Here is a 22,483-nt window from a genome sequence, read left to right as displayed (position 1 = left end):
GGAGGATCAACTCTTTTCTGCCTAAACCAGAAAAGCTGTTTTCGTTTTCAGATCATTTTCTTGATTTTTTTTTCAGAAGTATGAAAATATACAACCCATTAATCAAAGACGTTTTTGAACCACATTTTATTTTGTGCCACATCTTTAGAATCTATTTAGGTAGACTCTGGATTTACAAACTGTGATTTTCAAATTTCGTTTTTTCCTTCAACATCTTGTTAGCATTGAGTGGAAATGAGATTTGCATTTGAAACACTAATATTCACTATGCAGTCAGCCAAGACACTTCTTTCTTTTAATTTCCATAAATGTCAGTAAATGGCTCTTTTCACCTTTGGGTGAATAGTCAATAGAAAAATCAATTCTGTGACAAATGAACGGCAACATGATTTTACATGTGAATTATTTAACGAAGGCTATTTTTATCCTAGAAGGGAAAGACTTAAGGTAAAATCAGCTGCAGATTATTAATTTACATTTATTAATACTATTCATAGAAATGCATATCCACAGGAAGTGAAGAAAATTTATATCTCATTTTTTAATTAGTTCTTCTCGTAGAACTCTGTTAATGACACAATAGGAAACTATTGAAAATTAGTGAATAGATACATAAGTAATAAACCTCATTAAGCCTTTACATCATGTTATATTTCTCTCCAGGCTGTGAGAGATTTAGTGGTTTTTAACCCCTGAAAGTAAGCAAACTAATTATAAATGTCCCCCTTTATATGTAGAGCTTGCATGAGCTCAGTCTTTACATGCCATTATCAGACCCTGTCTTCATACGTAATTGATACCTCCTGGACGTTAGAGGACACAAAATACTCTGCAAACCCGGGTGGGGAAATGGAAACTTGATTCATGTATTGACCTTGTACATATCAAATCAGCAAGATTTTCTCAATAACAGAATTAACCATTTTTTTAACCGTCATACTGAGTTGTCTAGGGAGTAATCTCCAGTGTCTTAAGTAGCGCTATTTTCTAAGGATTACTGTTGCAATGAAGGAATCTTCTCGTTACAAACCTGCTGAAAGGCAGGGATTTTGTTCAAGGATGAGTATCCCAGCCCACAGGGAAATGAACTTGGACCACAATCATTTATATATCTTCCCACACGTGCTGGGAGCTTGAGCGCGGTGTGCAGAGGCATGCGTATTTATTGAGTGTACATGGCTTAGCTTCTCCCTCCCCTTAGACTTCTTTAAAAGCAGAAAAGAGAACGTGGGGGCAATAGGTGCAACCGAGGCCAGGTTTTCGGTGGTCTAGACTGACAAGAAGTTTTAAATTAAAAATGCTCATCTCCCCTTCAGTGCAGCCCACATGGGGGCAGCTCGAGGAATACTACCAGGCCTCGCCTGGTTATGGAGTGGACTCATTTGTCAGTTTCTTTGAAGGGTCAGGTCGTCCCAGCGTCCTGCAAACTGTGACTCTGCTTTTTCATACCCTAAGCTCTGAAGCTTTCAGATCTCTTCCGAATGCCAAATTTAAAAATAAAAGTCACGGAATAATTTCCAAGTATATTATTCGATCTTCCACTAAACCAGATTGTTTTCAAAGACACTCGAGCTGACAGGTAACTTGTGCCCTTTGCCATAAGCCTGGGCTCTGCATCTGTTATAGGATAGTGCCATTTTGTGCCATGCCTTCCAAAATAATAATTCTGGGCATAGGATGTCTTAGTCCATTTGGCTATTGTAACAAAATGCCACAGACTGGATGGCTTATAAACAACAGAAGTTTATTTCTCACAGTTCTGGAGGCTGAAAGTCTGAGCTCAGGATGCCAGCATGGTCAGATGAGAGCTCTCTTCCAGGTCACAGACCTCTTCTTAGGACTTCACATGGAGGAAGGAGGGAGAGAGCCCTCGGGGGTCTCCTTTATAAGGGCACTAATCCCATTCATGAGGGCTCCACCCCCATGGCCTAATCATCTCCCAAAGGCCCCAGCTGCAAATAACACCACATTGGGTGTTAGGATTCCAACATGTAAATTTGGGGGGGACACAAACATGGGCGCCATAACATAAGTTCATTTGATCACCTAAGGCATTGCATTCTTTGGCCATCCCCAAGTTTATGGTGACTGTCCCACTCTCTTTCAATGGCCCCACTCACTAGCCATTCAGACCCATCCAGGCATGTCTGAATTCAGAGTAACTAATGGGTCTGGGCCCACCCACACCCTGTGTGATTTCAGAGCAGCAGAGCATTTTTAACAAGTTCCCAGGGCTTTGTAGCTTTTGAAAGGGCCTTATCTGAATTTGTGAAATGTGAACTACATCCCAAGTATAAGAATTTGTTCAAGTCAGGCTGGCGTTACGTGAAGGCCCTCTCTTCCTTTTCCTTCCCTGGCCTTGGTAAAGGTGAGGTCCCCAAATGACTCTAAGTTTACAAAAAATAAAACTACAAGTCTAATAGTTGTGAAAACGTTTCTCCCTTCTCTCAAACGTGCATGCAGGCATTCACGCACTGTCTCCATTTAAGTTCTCTGAGTGCGCGCCCTGGATGCTTTGTGCTCCGTGGAGATTAATTTACTCATTTTGGGCTCTAAAGGACACCCTTAGTCTTGTCGAGCCATAACTAATTCTACGCACAGGGAATTCTGCCCACATCAATCGACATTTTTCCCACTTGCATAATACATATGATGCTTTTTAAACGAAAAGAAAATTCTCCTTGACCCTTAATGTTTCTTTAATTATTTTATTATAATGTTAATAAATGTATACACACATTGTTACATAAAACATCTTTATCCTTTTAGCTCTCATGACAGCTGTAAACCAAAGCCAATTTACAAATATAGCAGAACAAAAACCTACAAAAGCAAAAACATTAAAATTTACAACATTCCTGTTGTGCATACTTTTGTTTAGCTGAAACGAAATTACTGTTGAACATCTGACTGTGGTACTGGGTCAGATTCCATGAGCTTCCATGCATTTCTCCGGTCTACTGCCCTTGGTTAAAGCCATGTCTCTACTACATTTTTTCTTTTTTTTCAGGAACATGAAACTTTGTTTCTGTTTGTTTGTTTGTTTTTATTGAGGTATAATGACATACAACATTATAGTAGTTTCAGGTGTACAGCATAATGACTCAATATTTGCACATGTTGAGAAATGATCGCCAAAATAAGTCTGGTTAACACCCATCACCACACATAGTTACAGGGTTTTTTTTCTTGTGGTGAGAATCTACCACTTTTTCTATTTGAACTGCTGGGCAACCTTTGAACCTACCCTCCACTGTGGTATCGCTGAGCTTTTTCTTGGAGGAGAAAGGCTTATTTGCGTATTAAATCCATCTACTCTTTTCTCATTAACTTGTAACAATGTAAATACTACTACTAGTGTCAGTCTGCTTGTAAATAAACTACAAAGGCAAAAATGAAATCTTGCTGAGCACTAGCTTAAAAAGTAAGTATTCAAATGATCCAAAGCATGATTACTTTTTAAAAAGTACTATGAGGGGCCGTCCCAGTGGCATGGCAGTTAAGTGCGCTTGTTCCACTTCGGTAGCCCGGGTTTCACCGGTTCGGATCCCAGGTGCGGACCTATGCACTGCTTGTCAAGCCATGCTGTGGCAGGCGTCCCACATATAAAGTAGAGGAAGATGGTCATGGATGTTAGCTCAGGGCCAGTCTTCCTCAGCAAAAATGAGGAGGATTGGTGGTAGATGTTAGCTCAGGGCTGATCTTCCTCAAAAAAGTAAAAATTAAAAAAAAGTCAAGAGTATGAAAATAAAAATGCAAAAAATTTTTGATTGTCCCAAGAGTTTGAGGACCCCTGAAAATACATTATATAGAAACCCTAGTTTCAGAAACATTGCATCTGAGTTGTTTAAATTACTCACTAAAATCTGCATATGCCCTTTTCATCTTACTCCTAAAGTTCAAAACAGCCTCCAGACCTTCCACCATTCTCTTCTGTTTCACTCTCTTTAGTTTTAAATCATGTGTAAATCATAGTTATGTTATAAATCCAGTGTGTTGCTCAGTATTGTGAGAGTTTCTTTTTAATAATGAAGGAAGCGACTATGTTATATTTATATAGGGCCGTAAATTGTGAGCAGTGCTTTCATCCAACATCATCTGATGTAGTCGTCAGGATAATCATAACTCAGCAATGTTTAGGGATTTTCTCAAGTCCAAGAGCTAACAGTAACAAAATCAGAATAGTGCACGTTTATAGGGCACTCGCTCTTTCTTGAAGGCCCTCTTTCCAGTAGCCCACGCGTATTCCTCATCTCGTCCTCGGCCGTCCCTTGCAGGTGGATTATTACCGTGCTCCCCCTTTGCAGATGAGGACGCTGAGAGACTGGCTCAAGGGTGCACAACCACTAGATGGCAACTTCAGGATTCCAGTCCAGGCACTCAGACTTCAGAGTCCAGATTTTTCAACCACAGCACTTCTGCCTAGACCGGCATCAAAGTCCTCATGGGTTTGTGATTCACTGTTAAAGAAAGAAGTTTGATGTCATTACTGGCACTTGTCTACACGCACCCCTGTGGAAACCTCTCTCTCTGCCTATTTTCCCCCCTTTTTGCACCTGGCGACCATCTCATTTTTCAAAATTCAGATCAAAAGTTACCTCCTCTGTGAAGTCTCTGTAGACTTCCTCTGTGCAGCCCCCTTTCCCGGATAGACGGTTAAAAAGAAGAAAAAGCTTAAAAGAAAAACCTCCTTCTTTTGGGCCCACTCCGTCTCTATGCCCGGTACAACGTGTTAAGACACTTGGGTGTTTTGCATGTCGAAGAGCTGCTTTAAAGGCGGGGCGTTTGTCATCTTGTGGAGCACAGAGGCGTACGGCATAGACATCCAAAGGTTCATAGGTGTGGGACAATTTTGACTTTTCCAGTTAGAACAGCTGCCTTCTGGTTCTGAACAATAGTGATTTTGTGTGCAAACACTGTAATATAAAACATGCCAGAAAAGAAAGTACGTAAGTGACTAGCTATCTGAAGTGGTGACATGGGGTGGAGATATATATTTCAAAGCAGTGGAAAACAGGCTTTAAGTTAAAAGACACGAAAATGGCATCCTTTATCCTACAAACAGATCAGGATAAATGAGTCCTGGTGTGAAGCCAGCTGACTCTAAGCTCACATTTCCAGCAGCATCCCTAGTCCCCAGGGTTATTTCTTCTCTTTCTGAAAAGAAATGGTTCCCTTTCAATATCAAAACTCATATTTTTGTTACAAAATCATTGTTGCCTTTTTAACCATAATATTTACTTTACTGTGAAATATCAAATAATGGTAAAGGAAGCTGGGAGGATTTTTGTTATTACTAACAGGACACGGAATTTAAAAATGGAGAAACACTGATTTAGATGTTTTTTACAGTGCTGAATCATATTGTAAATACTTTTATTGCTTATACATGACTTGACCATTTAAATAGCATCCATGTTTGCATTTGTTTGCTATTCTAAAATATTAAATCTCTTTCTCTCTCTGTGACAAATATGATTCTTGTGCCTCACAGTCTAATAAATTTAATAAATCTAAGTAAAGCAGATTAAACATCATTAGTCAGGGCATACTGTCCTCATCTTCTGATCTTCTATTTATTGTCTCCCAGATTGTAATTTTAAAATGCCCTCTGAACTTCACCATGTTGTAAGTAGTTTCCTATCCTCCATCCTTACACAGGAGTTTAACCTTTGTTTAAGACATAGCCTGTGAAGATTCTTTGTTTTTTTAAAGTGAAGATCAATCATGTTAATCTTTTAGCATCTCATGTATGTCATTCTGGCAACTATCCTCATACACCTATTAGATTTTAGTCAAAACCTATTAATCTCCATAATAGAAAATAAAGTTCCATAGGATCTCTCAATGAAAGGGTTTATTCTGAGCAATAGTTGATTATTGCAAACATCAGTCAAGTTTTTGCTTATCAAGGAAGCGTAGAAAGCCCTCGGCTGTTAGTTCAGAGATGTTGTTCCTCTATACTCACTACATTATTGAAGCCATCAATATCCTCATTAAGAAAGTGCGTCCTAATGGTTTGTGTGTATAAGTTTCGCCTTTTATGATATACTTGAGAATTCAGATTTTTTTTTTTTAAAGATTTTATTTTTTTTTCCTTTTTCTCCCCAAAGCCCCCCAGTACATAGTTGTATATTCTTCGTTGAGGGTCCTTCTAGTTGTGGCACACGGGACGCTGCCTCAGTGTGGCCCGGTGAGCAGTGCCATGTCCGCGCCCAGGACTCGAACGAGCGAGACACTGGGCCCCCTGCAGCGGAGCACGCGAACTTAACCACTCGGCCACGGGGCCAGCCCCGAGAATTCAGATATTTTTAGTAAACATCGAGAATATTTGAAAGGGTAGAGAGTTGTTTTTTTTTTTTTTTTCAAACAGTGAATCAATGACTCAGGGGATTTGGGACATTTTGTGTCAAAATCCCTCTCTCCAGCCTAATTCAGATCAGCAGCTGCTGAAAGTCAGTCAGCAGACTGACCTGCTTCTGTGGAGTGACTCAACCTGTAAATCTGTTCCTATTATGAAGGTCTTAGCAGCGGGTCACACCTACTGCATGCTTTTGATCACTGTGAAAAGCCGCTGTGAAGAGTTTAGGATTCAGAAGCAGCAGAGATTGCATATATTTTGTGCTTGTAATGAGGTCAGAATTGTATGGTCTGTTGAAGACACCAGCGTGAAGATGAACACAGCAGATGCCGTCAGTCCGTGGAAGAGGAACCCCAGCTTCTGGGTGGACATTAGGATTGTATTTTATTTTTTTAGTTTATGTTTTACTCTGTTTTGTTAGGAATTGGCCTCTATTTTTGTATTCTCTTTTGTACCCTTCTTGCTTTCTTTTAGATTAATTGAATATTTATTTCACATTTCCCTCAATTTAACTTGTTAATTATACATTATCTCACTATTCTTTTCATAGTTTCACTAGAGAATAAAAACGTGCATCCTTGATGTATTGCATCTTAACAGATTTTATTGCTTTTACAGATTTTATTATTTTTCTAATACCCCTAGAACCTTAGAACCTCTAAGCTCCGTGTAATCCCTCCTGGCTTTGACAGTTACTGTTGGCGCGCATTCTTGTTCTACATAAATTTAAAGTCTATGAGACATTCCACACATATAATTTATATTTACCCAGGGAGTTAATTCTGGTGTCATTTAATGTCTCTTAAACTTCCATTTTTCCACCTGGGATCATTTTCATTCACCTTAAAACAAAAGACTTGTGATGGCAAAGTTCCTCATTTTTGTTTGTCCAAAGATTTTTATTTCACTTTCTCTTTTGAGGGATATTTTTCACTGAGTATGGTTGGATTACTTTCTTTCAGTACTTTAACGTGTGATTCGTTGTTTTCTAGCTTCCAATGTTTCTGTATAGAAACCAGCTTTCACTCTCCCTCTTGTTCCTTTGAAGGTAATGAGTGTTTTTCCTCTGGTTTTTTAAAGCTTATTCTTTGTCTTTGGGCTTTGGCATTTTTCATATGATCTACCTTGTGTCTTCTTATTGGTGATGGTAGTGTGTGTGTTATCTTTTGCGTGGTTTCCTGAGCTTCTTAAACGTGAGTATGTCATTCACAGGTTTTGGAAACTTACCTCTTTGAAGATTACTTTGCCACGGTCTTTGTATCTCTTCTGTTTCTGGCACTCCTTTCATTCCTATGTCTATTCTGCTATTTCTTCTATTTGTCCATCTTTTTCTCTATTCTCTTAAACATTTAATCATAGGTATTTTAAAGTCTTCACCTGATAACTCTAAATCTGAATCCTCTGTGAATCTGCTTTATCTTTTGATTTTTGGTAGATTTCCTTGTTTCTTCATGTGTATAGTAATTTCTCATCACATGGTCAGCATCGTATGTAAACAAACTACAGACACTGTAGGTGATGTTTTCTGCCTAAGAGGATTCCACCCTTCTCTGTTAGAAGGCGAAGGCAAGGGATGATCACCCAACCCCATCACAAACCTGTGTTGAAGATCCAGCCCCCGTGGGCTTCTCCTCTATGCCCCAGGCTGCGCCCTGCTAAGCTTTGACTGAGAGCCCGTCAGATCTTCGTTCCTCAGCGCTGAAAGTTACAGTGGCTCCGGCTCTGAGGTTCAGGGCTCTTGGCCCCACTCTCCACTTGGGCACTCCGCTCATTTCAAAATCTGCAAGTCTTGAAGATCAGACTAGTCAGGCGTTTGAGGCTATCATCTCCCGTCAGACCTTTGTTCTGAAGCATCTCTATCACCGTAGGAGATTCCACTTGGCTTTTTGTAGGCTTTTGGCCTAAGGCACCACTCATTCATACGGTTGTCCCTTGGGGAAAGTGACCGTGCATTTGAGGGTCCTCAAGTTTCTGATTTGCATCCCTAGTCCCACACAACTGCAAAATATTTTACCGTTCTTCTTTCTTTTAGAAAGTGCCCTCTAGACCTACAGAAGAACTCAGAATTGGGAAGTGAACTCAGGAGAAAAAAAAGCAACTGGCAATTTTCTGTTCAGTCGGGAAGACTCTCCCCATCCAGCATTTTGGTTTCTCTAGTTTTCAGTTTTGCCAGAGCTGTCTGATGTTTTAAATATATGATTTTTGTAATTTGTCCCTTTTTTTCATTTTTACAATGGGAGCAATAACCTGCCGTGAGCTTCAACATTCCCGTGCAGATGTGCAAGGCCCCTGTTTTCTCAGTAGATCAATATGAAGCTGTGTTACTTAAGAAAGATGATATCTCAAGGAAATTTGGGGCATATAATCAACTGAGATGTTAGAGATATTCTTCCATCAATTACATATTCTCTCATAAGAATAAATCCAGTGGCAGTATTTCTCAGAGATCGTTCCTATGTGCTGAATGTGTGCCAAGAAACATATATGCAGATATTCAATATCCGCAGAGTAAATGAGACTGAAGCTAAATGTAATAACCACAGCATACGCTGGTGGAGAAAATGGAGGAGCTGAAATACATTAGTGGAGGAAACATAAAGATTTCGCTCAAATCTCATTTAGAAAAAGAAAGGAAGATGATCTAGGGACCCTGGTCTTTAGCATGTGTCAGATCCCAGAGAGCAATGGTTCAGTAAATAATGAGCGCTGTAGAGTAATAGTTAAGAAGACACATCCTGGAGCCAGACGGCCTGGTTCCACCATTTTCCATGTGACTTTGGGCAAATTACTTAACCTCTCTGTGCCTCAATTTCCTCATCTGGAAAATGCTAGCAGTGCTTTATATAGTCCTTAGGAGGATTGCGTGACTTAATGTTTGTAAGGTGCTCATAAAAGTACCTGGCACATATTTAGCACTCTTAACTGTTGACTAAATAAGTAATTCTTATGCACTCCTTCCACCCCGCTTTCTTGGCTCACTTTCCTGACAGTACAGGCAATCTGGCTTTCACAAGAGTCTGCCCAGCAGGAGAAGATCTCATCTCCAGGTCCTTTGGCCGCAGTCCTGGAGACTGGAGAAAAGTGCCCTTTGAGGGGGCCCGCCCTGCATTCGCAGCCCACTGTCTGTGGAAGTCTGCATGTCTGCAGAGATTGGACAATCACACACAGGTTTTTTTTCCTGGTTATCTAGAAATTCAATTTGGGAGAACTTCTTTTGCTAATAACCAGCTCCAGGAATCTAGCTACACACTCTGGCCATGAGTTTGAACACGGCTTCTGTGTTGAAACGTAGTGTATCAACCTTCTGCCCATCGCTTTCATTTCAGGCTTTACCGTCTTCTTCCTCGAGGAAACAATAGGCTCGGTGTCCAGGGGAAGGTGTGGTTTTAAAATTGTCCCAGAACACTGACCACCCTTGCTGCTTTCACATGACTGTTCTCACGAAAGAGCCAGCCACTCTGTCCTGCTTTGTTTCATTCTCTTTTGTTTTGAAGGAGAGGATGGAAGTGGCACCTGAACACAGCAGTATGTGCTTTGCAGTGGGCTGGGCCATCTCGAGTCCTCTGAGTTCTCCCCAATATTCCCATTGCGATGTTCAGAATTTCGTTTTTTTAAACCAGCATATTCACTTTAGAATTGACAGAAAAATTCGTTTCTGCAATGTCTAGCGGTTAGAGATGACTGCCTGATGGCAGAAGGGGAAGCCTACAGCAGTGAAGCCTGCTTGTCCTGAAGTACCCCAGCTGCCATCGGGGGGCAAGCTCAGGCTTCAGAGTGTCTCTCTTCGGGTACGCTAAGGAGGGGAGAGGAAGTAGCTGATAAAATTGCACGTTTTGGTGCTCTCCTGTGAAGGCCCCTAAAGTTCCCATTTCTGTGGGCTCAAGGTCTGAGAGAGCGCACGGCTGCTAGTGTACACTCTCCCACAAAATCGAGCGTGTGCTGCCATCCCAGAGAGGTGGCCATTGTTATCCAGCACAGCTCCCCTGCCTCCGCTGAGCTCATTTGATATTTCAGTGGCAAACCTTTTGGATATTAGTGCGGTCCTCTGTTCACACTGATGTGAGTGGGCCCTCTTGGGTAGGGGTCCTCCTTGGGTTAATGCATGGTGGTCAGAGTGGGGTCACATTACCCCATTCTGCACAGGGAAGTAATTAGTAACTGCATGGAAGGAGGAGTAGATGCTAGGATGGAGTGAAGCATGAGAAACTCAAAAGCATCTATTGCATTCAGAATTACAACTGTGATAAATTAAATGAAGAGAAAGTACAAGATGTCATAGAGCGTCTATAATAATAGAGGGCGAAGGGCAAACAGACCTTTGATTCTTTCTTGTGTTCCCTGGAGGTACGTTGCCCGGTAAGCAGTGTAGCCATCCTGAGTGTTTGGTTCCATTCGTCATCTTAATTCAGCAGTTCACAGCTGACCGAGGTGGCTGCCGTCTCCCGAGGAGGAATGCCTGGAGATTTTATAGAGAATCTGTGTTCTCTCTTTCCACCTGGTCCAGCCCCTTGGCATCCAGGTATTGCTATTGTATTTCTCTGTCATTCACAGTATTTGGTGCTACTTTTTCCCTCTCTCCTCCCACAGGTAATCCATCAGCTGAGGCTCTCAGAGAATGAAAGTGTGGCCCTGCAGGAGCTCCTGGACTGGAGGCGGAAGCTCTGTGAAGAGAGAGGAGACTGGCAGCAAATCCTGCACCACCCGGAGCCCAGGGCGCCTCCCCCACCTCCTTGCAAGAAGCCGACTCTTCTGAAGAAGCCCGAGGGGGCCTCCTGCAGCCGGCTGCCGTCTGAGTTCTGGGACAATACCATTTGACGTGGCCCGGCCTGCAGACTCGCAGAATAGAACTGCATAGTGATTCCACGCTGCATCGACAGAAGGCTGCCTCTGATACATGCTGGGTGCTCTCTCCACACATTTACATGAACAAGTACAGGACAGCGAAGTTAAATACACGAGATTCCGTGTGTGCGTGTGTGTGTGTGTGTGCACGCGTGTGTGCTCTTTCTTACCCTTTCTGTGGGGACACACTCTGATTTTCAGATTCCGTGGTTAAAGGACCATTCTACCCCTAGGGAGCAAGAGAAAGGCTAGGAAAAGTGTGGGATGAGGGGAGAGAAGGAGGGAGACAGGTGGAGGAGGCAGGGGAAGCCACACTGTACGGTGTTTGTATGTGGTCCCACCACGTGTTTATTGTACTCTGGCCATTTTAGTATGATACACGCCACAGGATGGATGTTGTATGTCTTTGTAGGTGTGTATGTTTTATTGGAATTGCAAACTTGGTCATTACTTACATGTTTATTACTGTATTTTATAACTTTATGCAATTGGTGGTGCTCCCTTTCTTCAAAATACAGATTTTAAAAAATCATTTCTACAGTTTTTTCCCCTCCACACACTTTTTTTTTTAACCTAAAGTACTTAAAACTCTTGAGACTATGTTGTTGTTTTAGCTTCGCCGGTGTCAGCCCTGCAAACGTGTGGACCGAGTCCCATGTTTCTATTTCATTCATTGAGTCGGAGGCAGTTCCTTCCTATGCCCTGTATTTCTGGATACGTGGATTGTGAGCTCTTTAGTTAAACCTCATCTCCGACTTCAGCATGGGTTACAGGAAATTACGTGGCATTCACTTAAACGCATATGGCTTCAAATTCATAGCTGGTGGTATGAAAGGATCATATCCATTCAAAGGTCTACACAGTACAAATAAGCACGCTCAGATTTACCGGTTCCAGCAGCAATGCTGCATCCCAAGATGCTCATCTTCTCAGAGTTCCACTGCATGGCTCACCTGCTCTATATCCTCAACTCTCCTGTAATGCAACTGCCTTGTTTATTGATGTGCTTCTCTTGGCTGTCGGGACGTTCTGAGCTGTGGCATCAGACCATCACGTCTTGCTACTTGGAACCTGTTATTCATACCAGCCTTTGAAAAGTTACTGTACCAATAAAAGGGCACAACTATGTTCTGCTGTGGTTTTATTTATTTGTTGTTGTTGCTTTCCATGAATGCTTCTATTTCCTGATCAGATAAGTAGGGGCAGTGAACAGTCTCGTTCAGCCCCATTCATGTGTTCTTCTCACAGCATTTTGCAAGATTTGGGCTCTGGTAGTTTGCTTTAAAATAAAGGGTTTATGGTTTTTCAGATATAATTACCACGTAGGCGTGTGTCAGTTTTAGGAATAACATGTTTGTTATTTATGAATAATATAATAGGCCAACAGATCAGGAGACGACTGCCATTGAAAAGACAGTTTGTTAAACTCACAAGTCGCATGCCAGGCCAGGGGGAAGCCATAGGGAGAAGCACCTGGGTGGGTCAGGAGGCAGAGGGAGGGAGGGCACTAGTGAGCTAGTTCTTTTGTGGTCTCTGTGGGAAGGAATGGGCACTGCAGGATATGCAGGCATAGATTCGGCAGGCTGGAATAAGTTCAGTGGGCCTCGGTGTGCAGAGGCTGTCTCTGGCTATCTGATTCCTGGCCCTGGGCAGGGGGATAGTGGCCTGGAGTGGGAGAGATCAATAAAGGGGGCAGTTGGGGTGTGGGCTCTGGATTAAGTGGGGTTGTTCACTATCCCTAGGACTTGGCTAGTCCTGGGAAGAGCTGTCCCTCGGGGATCAGCAAGGCCCAGATGCCAAAGCATCACAATACGGAAAATAAGACGCCATAGTTAATGCTTATTAAATGGCAATGTTACCGCTGCCATCCAACAGTCACAGTGAGCTGCTCTACCCCACCTCAGCTGGACAACCACCAGGCCCCGCTCCTGTCTCCTTCTCCTCTATTTCCCTGACGTCTGACCTCCTAACTGAGCCACTCAACAGCAGAAGAAGCAAACTTTCCTTTGCTCACATGGCTTCCTCAGCCATGCCTGGCACCTTGTAAACACTTAATGACCTTGGCTGAATTAAAGTTTTAGCTGGATTCCCCCGCAACACACACAGTATATTTATTTATTCCAGAGTAAGAAGTGAACTGTTCGAGCATTGCACCTGGTGAGAACTTGTTCGAAATGCACTTGCTGTGACTGTTCTGGATGCTCTGCACGTATTGTTCCTAACACTGACACATACCTCCATGGCAATTATTATCATCTGTGTCCTGAACCTGAATGGGAGCTCAGAGCTTTCAGTAGGCTGTCAGAATATGAACTTTCATCTTTATGATTCCAAAGCCCCTGCCGTTTCAACTTGATACACAGAAATTTTCTACTTATTTTATAGAAATATGTCCTTAAAAACTTCAAATTCTCTGACTTTTTGGGGATCCACAGTTGTGTGAAACCTTGATGGAAGACTATTACAGTGAAAGCTTACATGAAGGAAGGGTCCCAAGCGCGTGTGGATCCAGACTACACCCCTCTCTATTCTGTTAACCAGGTCACGGGTCAGGGTTTGTATGGCCATAAGCTGAACCTGACCATCACCTGCTGGAGGTGCCATGAGCATCATGAAATGGTGAATATTTAATCTGTCGAGTAATCCCTTTGTCTCACCTAGTGTTTGTTGAGCTTCTGGAGCTAGAAGTCAAACCCCTCAAAGATTTTCTAGAACCCCGTCTCCTAAGACCTAAGTGAGGCCTTTGTGTTCAGTTGTTGGTGTTGTCCCAGTGGAGAGAGATTTCAGGTGTGTGTTAATCACCACTCTAGAACCACATGATTCTTCCTGTTCTACTTACATGATGGAAAAGTCGGCAGAGACTCAAAAGCATTAATAGCCATCACAGTAGTAGTAGCATTAATAGTCCTAATAATGGGAAATAAAGTCTGAGTCCATGTGTGTATTAAAGGTACTCTCAGAACGATTCTCTAATGATTAGGATATTGTCAAGAAAATGAACAGAGGTACTGTTTGGATAATGAAGCACTGAATGCTGTTCCACGCAAGCAAGATTTCAACAATTACGTGTGTTTGCAATATATTTAATGATGGTATTTTAATTGCTATCAAACCATAAGGTATGAATTATGATATATTACCGAGCCTGAGACCTTATGTTTAGCAGTATAATTGGTATGAATTATTACCCTATGTTCAAAACTGCCCAAACTTATTGCTTTTTAAAAAAATGCTTTATGAGAGGTCTCTAAAAACTACCATCAAAATGTTTATAGTGGGTTAAAATGATTTAAAGTGTATTTTCTAGGGTGGAAAAATATATCATTACTATTCTTAAATAGTGGTATCTAATTTAGTAAGATTATGCTTACATAAATCTATCCAATAAAAGCAGCAACCAATTAAAATCTTAGATTTGTAAATGAACTTCACGTATGAACATTACACAACTTGGACAAAAGGCATATTATGAATTCCATAGTCTAGAAGGATGGCTAAATTTCTGTCAAAGTTCTATTGCTGTCACTTTCTAGCCAGACATCAGACTCAACTCACATCACAATAAACGGCGTGAGGGTATTATATAGTAACGTTCTATAACGGGACACTTTTCACCCGCTGGCTATTACTCTGCACTGCTAATTTCTTTCCAACTTTTAAATGTATATCTTTAGTTAGGCTTCAGTAGGATTTATTTTTACTTTAATTCTCATCAGGAAGTTTTCAATGAAAAACACTCTTAAATTAGCTGGAAAGAAACAACTGTGTTCCAAGTAAAAGTTTAGTGTAATTTCAATACATTTTTCAAATTGTTTTTAGCTGCACGTGAAAATCCATGTAATGAAGATGAAAGCAATTATATTTCTATTTATTGTGCAATGGTAAATTCACTATGATGCTCATGGTTTCCGAAAACAACAGCACTGCTATCAAAAAACTAAAAATATATTCTGCACCCCCATTCTACTTCCGTTACATCTTATTCATAAACAATGACTTTATCAAGCAAATTCTACTACAGTGTTCTACCCATGTGAGTTACAAAGATACCCATATAGCAAACGGCTGCAGCATGCTGAGTTACAGGCTGGAAAGAATTACCTTTGTAGTTTTTCACTTTACCTAAGTACTGCAGACCCCTGGGATGCTCCATTATTGTGGTTTCAGTAAGTTTCTCTAAAATCCAGGATGCTTTGTAAAACTTTAAAGAAGACTTTTTCAAAGGGTAAGTCTCATTAGATGCCTATAGCACATCTCTATCACTGCTTCTAATTTCTCAGATCACTTTTCAGATTTTTAAAAAATCTATTTATACCTAAAATATCATTTTTGTAGGCTTGACATCAGCACAATATAGTCTGGATTTTATGTAGTTTACCAGATCCTTACAATGGCAGAATAAAATCTGGATGTCTTCTCATAAGAACATATTAAAGGTGAACAAATCTATGCATTCATTTCAATTGTTGTTTTATAATAGGAATGCATCAAATGTGTCTTTTCTTTCCTTTGAATTAGTCATCGACTGACATCCTGGCATATCTGCTAGCTTGCCTTTCGCTATAGCCCCGGGGATCATGTGCTGCTTCAAAGGCAGGCTCGTGAGCTTGCCCAGATGACATTTTCCTGATGTCACCACTTAGTTTCTAAAGTCTAAAGAAAATGAAAGAGAATGAAACTATTGATAAATTCCAAGGGGGAGATCAAAGCTCTAAAGAAAAGTGGAATAAAACCAAATTCAATTTGAGGTTTTGATCTTTTAAGATTTCAGCAAACAAAGGGGCTGGAGGTCCATGATCTAAAACAATTGGTTGAAAAGGGTATAAATTCTGCCCTGTTCTGAAGAGATGTTTCCTTACTGAATCTATTTTGAGGTTTAGTAGATCAAACTGGGTCTTGAGTGATAACAAAAAGAGCAGGTCCACCCAACAGAGTCCTTATTATGGTTCATCGACATTATTTTTGAATAGAATAAACAGTCCTAATATCAAAAAAATATAACCTTTGGGGTACTTTTCTATGTGGGTTGTACATATATGTGCATTGTAGGGGGAAATAATTCTTCAGAAAATTTTGCAGTTGGAGACGTGTTGTCATTCCCTTGGGCTTAGAAGCTGTCGTAAAAGGATAACATTCCATATTTTAAAAGCAAGAAATTTCCCTAGCAAAAGAGAAGAGAGGCTACAGGAAACCCACATGGTCATGGCTGCATCTGCTGAAGGCGTCGAGCGTAGGGAATTAGGAGATCGGAGGTGACATTGTCTCCTTAGTGTCACCAGGAACGCTCACTGTTCAGCCCCAGATGAAAAGGCATGCCCTACAAAGACAGAATATCAGTGCCCAGAGCATTCAAAACCCAGAAGTTTGCCCACAGTGACTCACAGGAAACGCTCATTAGGGGTACAAGTTGCTGCATCTCCCAATTTTACTCCTGAAGGTTGGCATTGGGCTCTGGTGAGCAGTTGTCTTATTTGTCCTGAGTCTCCCATGCTACCTACGTGTATTACTCAAGTTGGCTGTTTTAACAAACACCATGGAATCTAGTGGCTTAGCACAATAAACCTGTATTTGTATTTTTGTTTTCCCCCCTAAGTCACAGTCCTGTGCACGTTGACCCCAAGCAGCCATCCAGACACTGAGGGACTGAGGGTCCTTCCATCTCCAGGCTCCAACCTCCTCCTGGTCCTCAGAGTGCTCCTGTCTACCCAGGGGATGGGGACAGAAGCGCAGGGAGCCATGCATGGGGCAGTCTCCGCTTGGTGGAAGTGGCTCAGGTCACTTCTGCTCACATTCCAGTGGCCAGAACTCAGCTGTGTGACTGAGGCCTCGGGAGGAATGCCTCTGTTCCCTGAGATTTCCATAACTTCTACGGGAGACTCCATCAGACAGTGCTCTTGGACCCTCAAAGGGTAGTCTAGTGACCAGCGGCAATGACATCACCTGGGGGCCCATCCCCAGACCTGCTGAGTCAGAGTCTCCATTTTAGCAAGACCTGCAGGTGATTCGTGAGCACATAGAGGTGTGAGCAGCCCTGCTCCGGAAGTGCCCGTGCTAGCTCCGTCTGCATGGCCCACATCAGTTGTTGGGGGAGCCTCCACAAAGCACGGACAGCAGCAGGGCAAGTGGACCCCAGTGCAGAAACTCCCTTTGGCATCACCTCCACAGCAGGTAGCCAGTGAACTCCAGCCCGTTAGGTTTCTCCAAAGCTCCATTAGGCCTAGGGCAGCCCTGGCTCTGTCTCCCCCATGCATAGACACGTTTCCCCATGCTCCCGGTGTCCTCCAGAAGCTCCTCTCACTAATCAGCACTGAAAGCTACATGCATCCCAGACCCCTCCCTAAAGGTGGGGACGGGGACCTCCAACAGGCTTTCCTCACTGGTGTTCTCTCAGATCCCTCTTCATGTCTTTAATCTTGCCGAGGGGCCCAGGTGACAGAAAGCAAGCTATAGAGAGGGCCTCACATGCACTGTGGTGCCCCAACACTGTCACTCTGGGCTTTTAGTGGAAACTGAGGCAGAAAGAGTTGCAATCTAATACCCTGTAACAGACACATCCTTAAAAGTATGTGAAATACAGAGGCCAGCCCTGTGGCTGAGTGGTTAAGTTCGGGCACTCTGCTGCAGGCAGCCCAGTGTTTCATTGGTTCGAATCCTGAGTGCAGACATGGCACAGCTCATGGAGCCATGCTAAGGCAGTATCCCACATGCCACAACTAGAAGGACCCACAACTGAAATATACAACTATGTACTGGGGGGCTTTGGGGAGAAAAAGGAAAAAAAAAAGATATCCAGCAAAAGCATTTTTCACAAAATCCTTGTCACAAGAATGCCTATTAACATTCAAAAAAAAAATTATGTGAAATATGAAGTTTCCCTAACTTTTCCTTGTCTCCACTGATTCCCACGGCCTTACCCAGCCGCACTGCTGACAGGTTTTTGCTGTTAATTGCACTGTATTTGCCTCCTTAAGGATTTCTCCATTTTTGTCATTCTGAAGGCAAGGAAATCATGACTCACAGGTTTCAAACCATCTTCTACACTCACTTGGCAGAATGATGTCACCAAAACTTTTCCTGTGGGTAAAACTGAGTGCAGAGAGTTATAATTTGCATCAAACCAGGAAACCCACAACTCACTCCCTCTGCTCCCATAGGGAGCACCAATTCTTGATTCCAAACGTCTTTCTAGGCAAAAGTATCCACCAAAACTTTTAATTTCTGTACACTTTAAGTCCAACTTCAGGGAGGGACAATCATGAGAAACATTCAAAATTGCTGGGTTTTGCAGGAGCATTTCTAATAGTCATTGTTCTCTGTCTCCCAGTGCTCGCATTTTCACTCTGGCTTTTGGTGCTGTGACCGTCTTACAAGCTGTAATATTTACCGATATGACCTACACGTCACTAGTTCTCGGTTTTCAGCACAACTCTCGGTATTTAAATACTAGTTTGCTTTGTGCTAGTTTCAAGTCATACTGATATTTTCATTTATAACTATTCCTGATTCAAAATTTCTAGCTAAAATTTGTTTACAGGTGTTTATGTTACACCTAACACTGAATTGGTTTGAATTTCCATCTCTTAATCAACAACAAGTCTTCCCACGGCTCCCGTCAAGCCATTAACGCCAGGTGAAATGAAGTCAAAACAAATTTGATCTCGACAAATTCGGTTGACACGTGGTCTCTGCTTTCAGTACCATCTCCAAACAAGAAAACATAATGAAATCTCTTACCCTGAGAAGCATACTTCTAGAAAATAATCAATGTGACAACTATTCCAAAATTTAAAACCACCCTTCAAAGTATCCAAACAATGTTTACTTATTGAATACTTTCTCGTTTCCTGTGGTTTTTATTTCGCCTCTACCTCAGCTCTGTTTATAGTCTCTCCTGTTTATGGCCTTTACAGGAGGATGGGTCACATGTCATACTTCCACTCACTCCAAACTGTAGAGTGGATAAGGCAGTGATGAGACGTGAAACCACAGCGCTGACAGCAGTGTGTGAAGGCACTGTTCCCCACCCCCTGCTGCCTGGCCGTCCACAGGTCCGCTGGGAGCTGTAGAGCCAACAAGAGTGGAGAGTCCTGTTCCTCTCCCAGCCAGGTGCAGAAGAGGGCGGAGAGAGCGGCGGAAAGAGAGCATCACTGCGTGCTCACCTTGGATTAGTCACGAGCCTGGGAATGAGGCTGTTAGTTAATGCACTCCACCTGTATTTTTTCAACCAGGAAATAGAACTTATAGTTTGGTACCAAATTCACAGAGAAGCCCACTGAAATTTTCTCTGTGAAAATCCTTTTATTTTATGGATAGAACACCTAAAGCCACGTTCACTTATTCAAAATTAAACGTATATTTCTAAAGCTCCTTCTCAGCATATTTGGCATTGAATACAGGGGCTTGTTCAAACAGATACAATTCCTGCTCCTAGGAAGTTACAATTCAGCTGGGAGAAAAGAAGTTAGACAAATAATTCCACAAATAACTATTTAAAAAGGGATGTTGTCAAGTGCTATGTTGGTGAAGTGCAGGGTATCACAAAAATCTAAAGAAAACCTAATTTACTTAAAGGAGTGATGGAAGTATTTTCTAAAATAGCATTCATACTGAGACACACATGGTCAGGGATAGGATGAGGAGACGGGTATATGACTCAGCTGCCATGTAGAATGTAGAAAGTCTCAGAGATGGGAAACAACTCAGATGTTCTCTATTCTTGTGAGTGACTCTTCCTTTTCAAGGACTCAGAGTCCTCGGCACATACCTTCAGTACAACACCTCTCAACCGGTATCCTAATTTCTGTCATTCCCACTAAGCTACGAGGATTTAAGAGATCTCGGTATTCCTCAGACTCTAGAATAGTCTTTGGTGCACAGAATGCAGCAACCTACTGCTAAAGGATGAATAAACGAATGAAAGCCAGTGAAAAAGTTTTCAAGGCATCAGGCTGCAGCACTTATGGTATCATTCTGCTCCCATCCAAAATCCTTAAAAGTAACAGAAAAAACATTTTTAAATACTTAAATCGCTATTTAGGACTTTTGTTGGACGAGAAAACCTGAGAAATCCCTGAAAAGGAGAACAGAGTGACAACGGAATTGCAAAAGGAAACCACAGCCTAAACAGTATGCAGGAGACCATCACTGCCAATGGCGGGAGCAGATTCCACAGTACTCCATGGACACACATAGGGTCCAGGACCGCCTGGAAGGAGTTAACTGGGATACCCCAGCAGGAGAAGCCAGGTACAACAACTCAAGACATCTCCTTTTTTTAATACTATCAGCCATGCAGAGTTGATAGGATCAGTGCATGTAAAGGCTCATTCAGAGAGGAAAACAGTGCCCCAGGTATCAGGAATCCTGGGCCCACTCAGACTAGTCAAGAAAGAATATCATCTGGTCGTACATTCATCCCTCCCAGATCCCCATGAAAATAATCTCATGGAAACTACAGTTGCGCATTTCACCCCTTCCCTAAGGTGGCAGCACAAACAAATTCAGCAGAACATCTACCTGCCTCAGAGTAAAAGATGAAAGCAGAATCAGGGATAGAGTACTGGAGAAAAGAAAGACAGTGACTTCAACAAGAGAGAGAAATTATGCCCAAAGAGCCGTCATTGGAGCAAGCAGAACTATGTTGACATAGGTTTGGAGTAGGTAATTTTGGGGAACAGCCTTCCAAATTGGCAGGTGGGGGGCAGGCTCTGGACCTGCTTCCAGATTCTGCATACTTCTTCCTCATTTTGTCCAATTTAGCATCTCCCCCAGCAACCTGGTTTTAGAGTACAGAAATCTTTAACCCATGATCTAGAGACTATTTTTCAGTCCACCCAGAGATTCTGCAAATTGTTTAATATTCTGTGAAAAATCTGGGGGAAACTAGCTACAGTTGGCTGTTTCCTCACCTGAACCTCCTTCAATACAGTAATTGATACCAGAGGTAGCTGCAGACAACAGACTCTCAGGGAGATGAGAATCTGAAACGCGTTTTCTGACCTAGTTAAATTTGAAGGCAGCAAAGATTCTGCTGGCATTAAAGGAAGGGATGCTGGTAGTCCATGGCATCCAGTGGTGAAGGAGATACTTAAATTATCCCCAAGAATTGTGGGAAATAAAGTGCCCAGTGAAGGAAAATGAAGCCCACTTTCTTGGTGGGCTACATGGCTGCCGTCATAGAACAGCACGGCAAGAAGAGGAATAAGATAGCTATGGATTGTTGGTTGTTTTAAGGCGTATTAGTGATCACAAGGTAGAAAATGAGAAGTTCAGGGCTTTAAATTCTCAGCTTACAGCGTAGTCAGGAGACCAGGGAGCTTCCGTGGCTTCAAGAACGCTTACCTCTTAGAGCTGTGAGCCAGATGTAGCAAAAACACAGCATCTGATCATAAGTCTGGAGTTTGCGGACTCACAGGACTCTTAAGACCAAGGCATTTGTTGCAAAAATGTGAGATTCAAAGAATTTGAACAGGGATTAGTGAGAAAAATTAATTACTCTGCATACCCAAAGACCCCCAAACCCTTGAACCTCCCCTGCTAACGGGAGATGCTCTTTCCATCCTTTATCATGAGACCATTCTTGTCTTACCTAAAGACTTTAGGCTAAACTCACCTCGGGGAGTTTCCCTGTAATGTGCAGTGTTTCAAAACTTTGGCAGCATATTAAGATCACTTGGGATCTTTCAAACATCCTAATGCCCAGACTACATCTCAGACTGATCAAATCAGAATCTCTGAAGGTGGAACCCAGGCATCGGAGTTTGTGTAGATTCCCAGATAATTACAAGATGCAGCCAAGATTGAGAACCACTGCTGTAAGGGGATTTCAGTTAATCTTACTCCCTGTTATACCAACTCTTATTTCTTTCTACCTTCCCTGGTAGCCTTCTCTGACCAATGTAGTCCTAACTGCCATCTCTCTACCCTCTCCATTCGCCTTTATGCGTTATTTTTCTCCATAACATTCATCACCATCTGACATATGTTTTATCATGCTTATATATTTAGTTTATCTTCTGTGTCTCCATATTAGAATGTAAGAGGACAAGGATTAGTGAAATCTTCCTGGTGGACAGACAGATCTTGTCCATTTTCCCAGAAGGTGAGATAGTGAGAGGTAGGGATCTATACGAATTCAGGGGCAAGGGTTAACATTTTGGCTAGATATCTGGGTCTTGGAAAACACAAATTAAGAATTTTGGTGACAAGTTTTGTGACAGAATTATGAAGCTGAGCTTTCAGAATTGAGTCACTTTTTAATATTTACAAAAATAACTCACT

General features: G+C 42.1%; 1 protein-coding gene across 1 annotated transcript in view; it reads left to right on the top strand.

The window, feature by feature from the left end:
* The window catches only part of MYO16 (myosin XVI), a 450,985-nt gene extending 438,734 nt beyond the window's left edge, over nucleotides 1–12,251 (top strand). Inside the window, exon 34 of the mRNA XM_046664745.1 lies at nucleotides 10,949–12,251. Within this exon, the coding sequence (XP_046520701.1) occupies nucleotides 10,949–11,176 (228 nt within the window). The 3' untranslated portion in view covers nucleotides 11,177–12,251. The remainder of the gene's footprint in view (nucleotides 1–10,948) is intronic.
* Nucleotides 12,252–22,483: the final 10,232 nt, after the last annotated feature.

The sequence above is a fragment of the Equus quagga genome, chromosome 6, assembly GCF_021613505.1.
Source record: "Equus quagga isolate Etosha38 chromosome 6, UCLA_HA_Equagga_1.0, whole genome shotgun sequence".
In the NCBI taxonomy this organism is placed as follows: Eukaryota; Metazoa; Chordata; class Mammalia; order Perissodactyla; family Equidae; genus Equus; species Equus quagga.
This window is presented reverse-complemented; position numbering and strand designations above follow the sequence as displayed.